This window comes from Vipera berus (genome assembly GCF_964194415.1).
Source record: "Vipera berus genome assembly, chromosome: 3".
Lineage (NCBI taxonomy): Eukaryota > Metazoa > Chordata > Lepidosauria > Squamata > Viperidae > Vipera > Vipera berus.
The window spans coordinates 1,583,968-1,597,376 of record NC_138204.1 but is presented as its reverse complement, the minus strand read 5'-3'; the positions used below and the strand labels follow the sequence as shown (position 1 = coordinate 1,597,376).

Genomic DNA, 13,409 nt, shown 5'->3' with positions numbered 1-13,409 from the left:
TGTGTGTTTGTTAGGCATAGTTTCGAGAGCGCCCTGGCCGTCTACAACCTGGTGGAGGAGGAGGTTCACACGCTGGTGACCAAATCCAACGGTTGCTTGGAGCACTTGGAGTTCCTCAAGAAGATCCGGGAACTTGAGGAAGAATTTCACCAGGTAAAGGAAGTTTTGCCCTAAGTCTGTCAGCTAAAGCCAGGGGTCTCCAGCCGTGGCAATTTGAGGACTTGTGGACTTCAACTCCCAGAATTCCTCAGCCAGCCTGTGTGCGTGTGTGTGTGTGTGTGTGTGTTTTGTATCAGGTGTAAAAATGTAGGCAGAATTAATACGATTAAAAAATAAATGACATTCACCCAGCCACCAGCCTGAGATCTTCCTCCATACGTTCAGGCAGTCCTCAACTTATGACAGTTCATTTAGTGACCATTTGTAGTTCTGACACTACTGGGGAAAAAGGGACTTAGGACCGTTTTTCACACTTACGACCGTTGCAGCATCCCCCACAGTTGCATGATCAAGATTTCAATGCTTCGCAGCTGGCTTGTATTATGTATTTATCGTGGGGTGGGGGTGGGGGGTCATGTGATCCCCTTTTGCGACCTTCTGACAAGCAAAGTCCAGGGAGAAGCCAGATTTGCTTAACAACCGGGTAACTAACTTAATAACTGCAGTGATTCACTTAGCGACTGTGGAAAGAAAGGTCGTAGAATGGGGCAAAACTCACTCGAGTGCCGTGATTTGTTTAACGCCTGTGGCAAGAAAGTTCGTAAAGTGGGGGCCAAAGTCACTTATCCACTGCAACGATTCACTTAACGACCGTGGAAGAAAAGGTCGTAAAGCGGGGCAAAACTCACTTAACTGCAGTAACTCACAACGAGAGTAGCAAAAAAGGTCGTAAAGCGGGGCAAAGGTCATCGAACAACCGAAGGGGTTCGCTTAATGACCGCGGCAAGAAAGGTCGTAAAGCAAGGCAAAACCGCAACTGTCTTTCTTAGCCGTGGAAATTTTCGGCTCCGTTGTGGTCGTAAGTCAAGGACTGCTTTTAAAGCAACCCGGCTACCTCGACCCACCCAGACACGTAGCCTGGTGATTGAACAAGCCTCTTTCTGAGGTCACAAACCCCTGTTTGTTGGCTTCGACCTATAAACCCTGGATGGAACCCAAGCGATGAGCTCCCTTTGTAGGCATCCTAAGTGCCAAAAAGGAGAAGAAACTAGGCGGGGGGGGGGGTCCAGGTGAGCTTCACCTTCCCTAGAAACGGCGCATCAGGTGAAGGGAGCCGGCCGAGGTTGTTGAGCTTGACCTCCTGATCCAGCTCCTGATCCAGCTCCTTGTTTTCCGCTGCTGCTTCCTGCAGGTCAGTTTGTGGATTGAGGAAGAAGGAGAAGCCGAGCTGAGCCTGGTGGGACTGGCGGAGGGCAGCCTGGAGAGCACGGAAGAGTCCTACCTGCGGTTTAAGGGCTTCTTCAAAGAAGCCACGGTAAGCTAGGATGGATGGGACAGAGCTGGAAGGGACCTTGGAGGTCTTCTAGTCCAGCCCCCTGCTCTCGCTGGAGACCCTCTACCATCTCAGACAAATGGCTGTCCAGTCTCCTTTTAAAAACCTCCAGGGATGGAGCAAGCACAACTTCTGGAGGCAGGTAGTTCCACTGGCTCATTGTCCTCCCAGTTAGGACGTTTCTCCTTAGTTCCAGGTTGCTTTTCTCCTTAATTGGAGTGGAATAGGATAGGATAGGATAGGATAGGATAGGATAGGATAGAATAGAATAGAATAGAATAGAATAGAATAGAATAGAATAGAATAGAATAGAATAGAATAGAATAGAATAGAATAGAATAGAATAGAATAGAATAGAATAGAATAGAATAGAATAGAATAGAATAGAATAGAAAATATGGAATGGAATAGAATAGAATAGAATAGAATAGAATAGAATAGAATAGAATAGAATAGAATAGAATAGAATAGAATAGAATAGAATAGGGAAAATAGAACAGAACAGAACAGAATAGAATAGAATAGAATAGAAATAACAGATTGTAGAATAGAATAGAATGGAATAGAAATAACAGTTTATAGAATAGAATAGAATAGAATAGAATAAGAAATAAGAATAGAATAAGAAATTAGAATAGAATAGAATAGAATAGAACAGACCCAGCACAACGGGAGACCCAATCATTCCTCTTCTAAGTCTTCAGTGGTTGTAACCGCAACCCTCCATAGGTGAATAAAGGCAGGAGAGTTGAAGTCTTCCCTGTATTTCAAGTTCCCAGATTTTTCTGGAAACGTTAAGGGAGCCTGTTGAGAATTGTGTCCTGTGTTTGCTTAGAATCGTAGTATCCTCACAGAAGGGACCTTGGAGGTCTTCTAGTCCAACCCCCTGCTCAACCAGGAGACCTGATACCAGTGGTCTTCAAACTTGGCAACTTTAAGACTTGTGGACTTCAACTCCCAGAATTCCTCAGCCAGCTGGCTGAGGAATTCTGGGAGTTGAAGTCCACAAGTCTTAAAGTTTCCAAGTTTGGAGACCCCTACCTATATACCACCCCAGCAGTCAAATGATTATCCCATCACGTGATCCGCTTTTGTGATCTTCTGACCAGCAAAGTCAGCTGGATTCATTTAACAACACGTTTGCTGAACAACATGGGCAAGAAAGGTTGTAAAAGGGGGCAGGACTCTCTTAAAAACCCACCTTGCCTGCGAGGTCGTAAAGTCGAGGACCGCCTGTCTCTTAACTTCATTTTTTAAACCTGGATTTTTCATGTTTTCATTTCCGTCACGAGTTTTTCTGAAGCCTTTTGCCCCCTGGCTTTAATTTCGCACTTTTCTTTGGCTAACCTGATAGCTTGTTCTGAAAGTCACTTTTTAATTTGAGAAATATATATTTCTTTTCCCCCTGTCTGGTCTGCAAAGTCTCTTATCTCTTCCTCCACGGCTTCAGTTCTCTTGCCCAGAACAAAGTGGGGGCTGACTCTGTTCCTTCGCTGATCTAAATTCTTTCTGCCCGAAGCTCCTCCAAATCAAACGTGCCTGACAGACCTAGAAATCTTTATTTTTTCTTCTCTCTTATACTTGATTCTAATAAGTCGTAGTCCTCTTCACAATCAGCACCTGCAAATGTCCTGGTTAATTGGGTTGCATTTCTCCACATCTATAGTCAACGTGACGTTCAAATTGTCCATCCAGCAATGTCCAGGTGTAGGATCTCCATTTAATAATTTCTTCCAGCTCCCCCCCCCCACATTTACAATCCCAAAGTCACCAAGAAAAGTCTCAAACATCTGCAAGAAACCCCTCCCCCCCAAGCTCAGACAGCACCAGGGACCCCAGAGTTCAATCCTGACCTACAAATATTCTCTTCTGTTGGACTTTAGGATAGGATAGGATAGGGTAGGGTAGGGTAGGATAGGATAGGATTACAGAATAAAAATAAAAGAAGAACAGAACAGAACAGAATAGAATAGAATAGAATATGAGAATAGATTAGAATATATAGAATAGGATAGGATAGAACAGAACAGAACAAAACAGAACAGAACAGAACAGAACAGAACAGAATAGAATAGAATAGAATAAAATAGAATAGAATTACAGAATAAAAATAAAATAATAGAATAGAATTACAGAATAGAATAGAATAGAATAGAATAGAATAGAATAGAATAGAATAGAATAGAATAGAATAGAATAGAATAGAATAGAATAGAATATGAGAATAGATTAGAATATATAGGATAGGATAGAACAGAACTGAACAGAACAGAACAGAACAGAACAGAATAGAATAGAATAGAATAGAATATGAGAATAGATTAGAATATATAGGATAGGATAGGATAGGATAGAACAGAACAGAACAGAACAGAACAGAACAGAACAGAACAGAATAGAATAGAATAGAATAGAATTACAGAATAAAAATAAAATAATAGAATAGAATTACAGAATAGAATAGAATAGAATAGAATATGAGAATAGATTAGAATATATAGGATAGGATAGAACAGAACAGAACAGAACAGAACAGAACAGAACAGAATAGAATAGAATAGAATAGAATTACAGAATAAAAATAAAATAATAGAATAGAATTACAGAATAGAATAGAATTATAGAATAGAATAGAATATGAGAATAGAATATATAGGATAGAATAGAGTAGAATAGAATAGAATTACAGAATAAAAAAATAGAATAGAATTATAGAATAGAATAGAATATGAGAATAGAATATATAGGATAGAATAGAGTAGAATAGAATTGTTGTTGTTGTTGTTAGTTGCAAAGTCGTGTCCGACCCATCGCGACCCTATGGACAATGTTCCTCCAGGCCTTCCTGTCCTCTACCATCTTCTGGAGTCCATCTAAGCTCACGCCTACTGCTTCAGTGACTCCATCCAGCCACCTCATTCTCTGTCGTCCCCTTCTTCTATTGCCCTCAATCTTTCCCAGCATTAGGCTCTTCTCCAGTGAGTCCTTCCTTCTCATTAGGTGGCCAAAGTATTTGAGTTTTAGCTTCAGGATCTGGCCTTCTAAAGAGCAGTCAGGGTTGATCTCCTCTAGGACTGACCGGTTTGATCGCCTTGCAGTCCAAGGAACTCGCAGGAGTCTTCTCCAGCACCATAGTTCAAAGGCTTCAATTCTTTGGCGCTCAGCCTTTCTTATGGTCCAGCTTTCACTGCCATACATTGCAACTGGGAAAACCATAGCCTTGACTATACGCACTTTTGTTGACAGGGTGATGTCTCTGCTTTTTAGTGTGCTGTCTAGATTTGCCATGGCTTTCCTCCCAAGGAGCAAGCGTCTTTTAATTTCTTGGCTACAGTCCCCATCTGCAGTGATCTTCGAGCCCAGGAAAATAAAATCTGTCACTACCTCCATTTCTTCCCCATCTATTTGCCAGGAATTGAGAGGGCCAGATGCCATGATCTTGGTTTTCTTAATGTTTAGTTTCAACCCAAGTTTTGCACTCTCCTTCTTCACCCGCAACACGAGGCTCTTTAGTTCTTCTTCACTTTCTGCCATTAGAGTGGTATCATCTGCATATCTTAGGTTGTTGATGTTTCTTCCGGCAATCTTAATTCCAACTTTTGATTCATCTAGCCCTGCCTTTCTCATGATGTGCTCTGCATATAAGTTAAATAGGCAAGGCGACAGTATACAGCCTTGCCGGACTCCTTTCCCAATTTTGAACCAATCAGTGGTTCCGTGTCCAGTTCTCACTGTTGCTTCTTGGCCCGCATATAGGTTTCTCAAGAGACAAATAAGATGGTCTGGTATGCCCATCTCTTTAAGGACTTGCCAGAGTTTGTTATGATCCACACAATCAAAGGCTTTAGCATAGTCAATGAAGCAGAAGTAGATGTTTTTCTGGAACTCTCTAGCTTTCTCCATGATCCAGCGTATGTTAGCAATTTGATCTCTAGTTCCTCTGCCTCTTCGAAATCCTGCCTGTACTTCTGGTAGTTCTCGATCCACATACTGCTGGAGTCTAGCTTGTAGAATTTTAAGCATAACTTTACTAGCATGAGAAATGAGTGCAATGGTGCGATAGTTTGAACATTCTTTGGCACTGCCTTTCTTTGGAAATGGAATGTAAACTGATCTTTTCCAATCCTGTGGCCACTGTTGAATTTTCCAAATTTGCTGGCAAATTGAGTGTAGCACTTTTACTGCATCGTCTTTTAAGATTTTGAATAGCTCAGCTGGAATACTGTCACCTCCACTAGCTTTGTTGTTGCTCAGCTTTTCTAAGGCCCACTTCACTTCACATTCTAGGATGTCTGGCTCGAGGTCAGTGACCACCTCATTGTGATTATCAGGGACGTTAAGCTCATTCTTGTATAGTTCTTCTGTGTAATTTTGCCACCTCTTCTGCCTCTGTTAGGTCCCTGCCATTTTGGTCCTTAATCATGCCCATTTTTGCATGAAACGTTCCTTTCATCTCTCCAATTTTCTTGAAAAGATCTCTGGTCCTCCCTATTCTATTGTTTTCTTCTATTTCTTTGCATTGTTCATTTAAGAAGGCATTCTTATCTCTTCTAGCTATTCTTTGGAATTCTGCATTTAATTGGGCGTATCTTTCTTTTTCTCCCTTGCCTTTCGCTTCCCTCCTTTCCTCAGCTATTTGCAAAGCTTCCTCAGACAGCCATTTTGCTTTCTTGCATTTCTTTTTCTTTGGGATGGTTTTGGTTGCTACCTGTTGTACAATGTTGCGAACCTCTGTCCATAGTTCTTCAGGCACTCTGTCTATCAGATCTAATTCCTTAAATCTATTTGTCACCTCTACTGTATATTCAACAGGGATATGATTTAATTCATACCTGACTGGCCTAGCGCTTTTCCCTACTTTCTTTAATTTAAGCCTAAACTTTGCAACAAGAAGCTCATGGTCTGAGCCACAGTCAGCTCCTGGTCTTGTTTTTACTGACTGTATAGAGCTTCTCCATCTTTGGCTGCAGAGCATATAGTCAATCTGATTTCTGTGTTGACCGTCTGGTGATGTCCATGTGTAGAGCCGTCTCTTGGGTTGTTGGAAAAGAGTGTTTGCTATGACCATCGTATTCTCTTGACAAAATTCTATCAGCCTGTGCCCTGCTGCATTTTGTACTCCAAGGCCAAACTTGCCTGTTATTCCAGTTATCTTTTGGCTTCCTACTTTAGCATTCCAATCCCCCATGATGATAAGGACATCATTTCTGGGTGTTAGTTCTATAAGGTGCTGTAGGGCTTCATAGAACCGGTCAATTTCATCCTCTTCAGCACTGGTGGTTGGGGCATAGACTTGGACTACTGTGATATTGAATGGTTTGCCTTGGATTCGAACTGAGATCATTCTGTCATTTTGAGGATTGTATCCCAGTATTGCTTTTCCTATTTTTTTATTGACTATGAAGGCTACTCCATTTCTTCTGAGGGATTCTTGCCCGCAGTAGTATACCTGATGGTCATCTGAATTAAATTCACCCATTCCTGTCCATTTTAGTTCGCTGATACCTAAGATGTCGATGTTTAGTCTTGTCATCTCTTGTTTGACCACGTCCAGCTTTCCTTGATTCATGGATCTGACATTCCAGGTTCCTATGGAGAAAAAATCTTTACAGCATCGGACTTTCCTTTCACCACCAGACACATCCACAGCTGAGCGTCCTTTCGGCTTTGGCCCAGTCGCTTCATTCTTTCTGGCGCTACTAGTACTAGCCCTCTGCTCTTCCCCAGTAGCATATTGGACGCCTTCCGACCTGAGGGGCTCATCTTCCAGCGTCATATCGTTTTGCCTTTTGGTACTGTCCATAGGGTTTTCATGGCAAAGATACTGGAGTGGGTTGCCATTTCCTTCTCCAGTGGATCACGTTTTGTCAGAACTCTCTGCTATGACCTGTCCGTCTTGGGTGGCCCTGCACGGCATAGCTCATAGCTTCATTGAATTACGCAAGCCCCTTCGCCACGACAAGGCAGTAATCCATGAAGGGGAGAATAGAATAGAATTACAGAATAAAAAAATAGAATAGAATTACAGAATAGAATAGAATATGAGAATAGATTAGAATATATAGAATAGGATAGAACAGAATAGAATAGAATAGAATTACAGAATAAAAATAGAATTATAGAATAGAATAGAATTATAGAATAGAATAGAATATGAGAATAGATTAGAATATATAGAATATAATAATAATAATAATAATAATAATAATAATAATAATAATAATAATAATAATAATAATAATAATAATAATAATAATAATAATAATAATAATAATAATAATTTTATTTGTATACCGCCCTTCTCCCGAAGGACTCTGGGCGGTGAACAGGGCAATAAATACTAAAATACAAAGGTACAAAAATTAAGAGAAGAATAGAATAGAATAGAATAGAATAGAATAGAATAGAATAGAATAGAATAGAATAGAATAGAATAGAATAGAATAGAATAGAATAGAATAGAATAGAATAGAATAGAATAGAATAGAACTGGAAGGGACCTTGGAGGTCTTCTAGTCCATCCCCCTGCTCAAGCAGGAGACCCTATACCATTCCAGACAAATGGCTGTCCAGTCTCTTCTTAAAAACCTCCAGCGTTGGAGCATTCACCACCTCTGGAGTCCAGGAGTTCCACCGGTTAATTGTTCTCCCTGTCAGGAAGTTTCTCCTTAGTTCCAGGTTGCTTCTCTCCTTGATGAGTTTCCATCCGTGGCTTCTTCTCCTGCCTTCAGGTGCTTTGGAGAAGAGCTTGACCCCCCCCTCTTCTTTGGGGCAGCCCCTGAGATATTGGATCCCTGCTATCATGTCACCTCCTGGTCCTTCATTAGACTAGACAGACCCAATTCCTGCAGCCGTTCTTCATATGTTTCAGCCTCCTCCCCCCCCAAATCATCTTTGTTGCAGATGGCTAACCCTGCGTGTCACGTTTCCCACCTCTGGGCTTTTCAAGTGACTCTGAGGCCTTGTTTACCTGAAAAGTCCTTTATTAGCCTAATGCATGCTTGCTCGAAGGAAGCTGGAATCTGAAATCTCCGCCCCCTTGCACAATATATTAAACAGAATTCTCCACCTTTCTAATTTTGTCCTTAATCATATTCTCCAATTAATTTAAAGAATCAGTTTCCCTTCCCTTAGACAACCCGCCAAGGTCTTATCTTCTTTCATGTCAGACGGCCTTGAGCTACAGTCTTCCTCTTTCCCGCTCCCAACCTTAATCCAATCTCTTAAAGCGATATACAAGTTTAACCTATGAAATGGCTGCTTCTTCATCTCTTGTCAAGCAAGAACGTTGGATGTTAGCGGCGTTGACCCCGAGTGGTCTTCTTTCTCCCCCAGGTTCACTACAACCGAGGCCTCTCTCTGTCCAAGGAGGCTGCCAAGATCCAGGGCTCCAGGTTTCCCGAGATGGCCTCCTTCGAGGCAGCCAAGGGGGCCTTCCAAGCCAGGCTGACCATGTTCTACATGGACATGGAGATGAAAGGGGCAGAGCTGGAAGCCTTCCTGGACCTCTACAGATTCTGTGAGAAGGTGAGCCGAGAAAAGGCCTCGCGAAAGTGGAAGGGAAGAGATGGAACGAGTGGGGAGCTCCGTGGATCCGGAGACATCGCCCACAAAGTTGTCTTTGGAGATCATCCAGGTCACGGTTGTCCCAGCGGGGGTTTTTCCAACAAGGCAAGTTGACTTTCACGGTTCTTTCTCCGGAAACGTTTGGCTTCTCGTCCAAGAAGGAACCGAACTGAAGGAGTTTCTTGGGTGAGAAGCCAAACGTCTCCCAAGAAAAACAAGGGAGTCCAGTTGCCTTTGGGACAAAAGCACTTTGGGTCAATGAAGTTGCTTTGCCAGAAAAAGAGCTGCCGGAACAATTAGTTAAGCAGTCTGGGAAGCAGGAAGTTAAGGATGAAGGTCTCTTCACCTGCAAAGGTTGTCCACTATGGACGGTGTCTGCTAATTTCCTGGTTGAGGGCACGGTTGATGTTGGCAGAAGGGATCTGGTCTCTTCCCACCCATGTTTAGCACCCCAACCTGATTCACAAACACGCACGGATGGGAAGAACGGTGAAGAACAGTTTTGAATGGCTAAGGCAGGGGTAGGCAACCTTGGCTCTTTTAGGACTGGTGGACTTCAACTCCCAGAATTCCTGAGCCAACCACGCTGAGGGGAAAGGGAGAGGTTTCCAAGCTGAGCCATGCTGGCTCAGGAATTCTGGGAGTTGAAGTCCACGAGTCATCAAGGGGCCATAGTTCCCCCATGCTGGCTCAGGAATTCTGGGAGTTGAAGTCCACAAGTCATGAGGGGGCCATAGTTTCCCCATGCTGGCTGAGGAATTCTGGGAGTTGAAGTCCACGAGTCATGAAGGGGCCATAGTTCCCCCATGCTGGCTCAGGAATTCTGGGAGTTGAAGTCCACGAGTCATGAGGGGGCCATAGTTCCCCCATGCTGGCTCAGGAATTCTGGGAGTTGAAGTCCACAAGTCATCAAGGGGCCATAGTTCCCCCACGCTGGCTCAGGAATTCTGGGAGTTGAAGTCCACGAGTCATGAGGGGGCCATAGTTCCCCCATGCTGGCTCAGGAATTCTGGGAGTTGAAGTCCACCAGCCATGAAGGGGCCAAGATTGCCTACCCCTGGGCTAAGGGAACTCGGTATGTCTAGTCTGTAAAAGATAAGGCACAGGGGGCAGATGAGAGCAGTGTTCCAATCCTGGAAGGCCTGTCAGAGAGAAGAGGAGGTTCTCCAGAGCACTTGAGCGCAGGACAAGAAGCTCCTCAGAGGAAAACCAACCGGGGAGTAAGGAGGAATTTCCTGACAGTGAAAACAATTAACCAGTGGAATGGCTTCTCTCCAGAAGCTGTGGGTGCTCCATTGCTGGACGTTTGGGCAGGGGATTGGACTAGAAGACCTCTAAGGTCCCTTCCAGCCCTGTTCTGTCCCATTGCATCCCATCCCATCCTTACCCTCTTCTTTCTCTCTTCTCTTTCCTTCTCCTCTTCTCTTGCCCTCTTTTTCTCCTCTTGTCTTCTTCTCTTTCTTTCTTATTTCTCTTTCCTTCTCTTCTCTTACCCTCTTCTCTTTCTCTCTTTTCTTCTCCTCTCCTCCCCTCCCTTCCCCTCCCTTCTTTTCTATTTTGTCTTCTCTTCTCTTTCCCTCTTTTCTTCTTTTTTCTTCTCTTTCCTTCTTCTCTTCTCTTACCCTCTTCTCTTTACCTCTTTTCTCTTCTTTTCTTCTCATTCTTATTTCTCTTTCCTTCTTCTCTTCTCTTACCTTCTTCTCTTTCTCTCATTTCTTTTCCTCTCCTCCCTTCCCTTCCCTTCCCTTCCCTTCCCTTCCCTTCCCTTCCCTTCCCTTCCCTTCCCTTCCCTTCTCTTCTCTTCTCTTCTCTTCTCTTCTCTTCTCTTCTCTTCTCTTCTCTTCTCTTCTCTTCTCTTCTCTTCCCTTCCCTTCCCTTCCCTTCTCTTCTCTTCTGTACATGGCTGGCTGGGAAATTCTGGGAGTTGAAGGAGCACCCACAAGTTCTGAAGGCACGTCATCCCACTGGTTGACTGTTCTCACTGTCAGGAAATTTCCCCTAAGCTCCAGGTTGCTGAGACCAATAAGCCTAAATCGAACGAAGAAGAAAAATAGCACTTTATCGTTCTCGTAGTATGGAAACTGACTGAAATCTTGTATGGTGTCCGTAACAAATGTTGCCCTCTTGTCTTATCAAGGTCACGGAGTTTCACCTAGACTGCAAGCAACATCTGGCCCAGTGGAAGGCCAGGGAGAAGGAACCCAACTTCGCGGAGGTCTGCCAGGATGCCGAAGATGCTCTGCGGCGAATGTCACAGGACTTTTCAGAGGAGAGGTTCCAGCAGATGAAGCTCCAAGCGTCCAGTATGCACAGTGAGAAAGGTCACTTGATTTGGAGCGAAGCCTTGGAACGAAGCGAAGAAGCCAAGCAAATTCTGGAAGGCCTTCTGATCAGGTTCAAGGAGACCAAGGGAATCACCGCAGGAGACTGTGGCCCTTCCGCTCCTGACTCATCTTTGCCAGTCCCAGCTGATGCCCTGAAGGCTGGTGAGATATTGGAGATTCTGGAGCCCTTCTCCAAAGAAACGATGGACAGAATTGACGGTGTTGACCCTTCCTCTCCGAAGAAGTCCTTGTGCGTCAGCTCGGACACAGGCGTGGGAGGCAACAAGAAAGCTTCTCCAGGTGCCATCTTGGAATCTGGTGGGCCTGACCACAAACATCTGGGTGAGGAGCCCTCAGGAAGGTTTCAGAGGACCTCCTTGGGTTCTCCTCCATTGTCTCGTTCTTCTGCCTCTTCTCCCAAGGCACAGCCAACGCCAGGAACCGGTGAGACACTGCCACCTGCCGGCCAGCCTTCTGCTCCTCTACTGGTGAGAGGTCCACGTCCCCAGAAGCGCGAGAGAGCCCAGTACTTCCAGCTCTCCAGACACGGGAGTTTTTCTTCAGAAGATGCCGATTCTCAGAACTCGTCCGAAGGTGCCCTGGACTCCGGTAGCACCTGGTCCATGGAACTGCAGGGCCCAAAAGCAGGTGGGGCTCAGGAAAAGGGGACCCTGGGGATCCTCTACCTGGAGAACCACAGTCCAAGCAGTGGCCTAGGTCCGGGGAAGCCAGAGACTTGAGGTGCTGAGGTTCTGGATTATCTCTGGGTCATCTTCTGGCCAACCGATCTGGTGCTGAGAACATTCCTGGTCTTTTGGGTGCTCCAGTATCCCAGCTGTATTTTGGCCCAAAGGCCATTCTGTTTCTTCACACTGAGAGGGCAAGCCACTAGTATATATATATCTCTATAAAGAGCAAATCCCACTCCATGTAGGATGGATGATGTTACCTTGTCAGGTAATCAAACGTCTGCAAGAAAACACGCCAGCTCAGAGAGCACCCAGGACCCCACAGTCCTCCTCCTCCTTCTCCTTCTCCTCCTCCTCTCTCCACAACCCCCCCTCCCTTCTAGCACTGGTGATGTGCCCTAGTTGGGTCAGGAAACATCTGCAAGTCCCTAGGGAGAAGGGCGGTATACAAATTAAATTAATAAATAAATAATAATAAAACCACCCAGCTCAGAGAGCACCCAGGACCCCACAGTCCTCCTCCTTCCCCTTCCTCTCCCCATCCTCTTCCCCCTCTCCCTCCCCCTCCTCCTTCCCCTCCCTCCTCCTCTTCACAAGCCCCCTCCCTTCTAGCATTGGTGATGTGCCCTAGTTGGGTCAGGAAATTTCAGCAAGAAAACATCCGAGCTCAGAGAGCACCAAGGACCCCACAGTCATCGTCCTCCTCCTCCTCCTCCTCCTCCTCCTCCTCCTCCTCCTCCTCCTCCTCCTCAGCTGGATCATAGTTCATTCTTGCAGACTTCAAGCCAAAGTTTCTTAACATTTAAAAAAAGTCGTGCTGGTTTTGCTTCTCATCCAAGAAGCTTCTTCAGTTCTCGAGAAGCGAAACGTCTTCAAAGAAAATCAAGCAAGCCCAGTTGCCTCTTGTAAAGGTGTCCTTGGGGCAACCGTGTCCTGGGTGACTGAGAATCTGCGCAGACATTTTCCAAAGCAGTTTAAAACAAAAGTCCTGATGGCACCTACGGAAATATTGCCAGCACCCGGAGAAAACTGCACAGCTGTGAAACTCACCAGGCGTTTTAAGGTCACTTTGAGACTGGCCTACCTCACAGGGGTGAAGCACAGAAACAAGTGGGAGAATCTCACCAGTTTGGCAACCTTTGCACTCCTCGGAGAAATGCAGAACGAAAGGCAAAAAGGGGGTGGGGTTGCAGGGGGCAGGGCAGATCACTATGAGAAAAGAACATGTGTTTATAATCTCGTTCTTTTTATATCGTGTTTTTTTTAACCAAAAAAGTAAAAAAACAAAAAAAGCTCTACTTGGTTCACAGATGTGTTTGCCCAACAGTTATTCTGGTT

The 13,409-nt window shown here is 44.6% G+C and overlaps 1 protein-coding gene across 1 annotated transcript in view; it reads left to right on the top strand.

The window, feature by feature from the left end:
* KIAA1755 overlaps positions 1 to 12,439 on the top strand; it is a 44,771-nt gene extending 32,332 nt beyond the window's left edge. The window contains exons 10-13 of the mRNA XM_081323622.1: positions 15 to 153; positions 1,352 to 1,474; positions 8,828 to 9,019; positions 11,196 to 12,439. Of these exons, the coding sequence (XP_081179748.1) occupies positions 15 to 153; positions 1,352 to 1,474; positions 8,828 to 9,019; positions 11,196 to 12,122 (1,381 nt within the window). The 3' untranslated portion in view covers positions 12,123 to 12,439. The remainder of the gene's footprint in view (positions 1 to 14; positions 154 to 1,351; positions 1,475 to 8,827; positions 9,020 to 11,195) is intronic.
* The last annotated feature ends 970 nt before the right edge of the window (positions 12,440 to 13,409 follow it).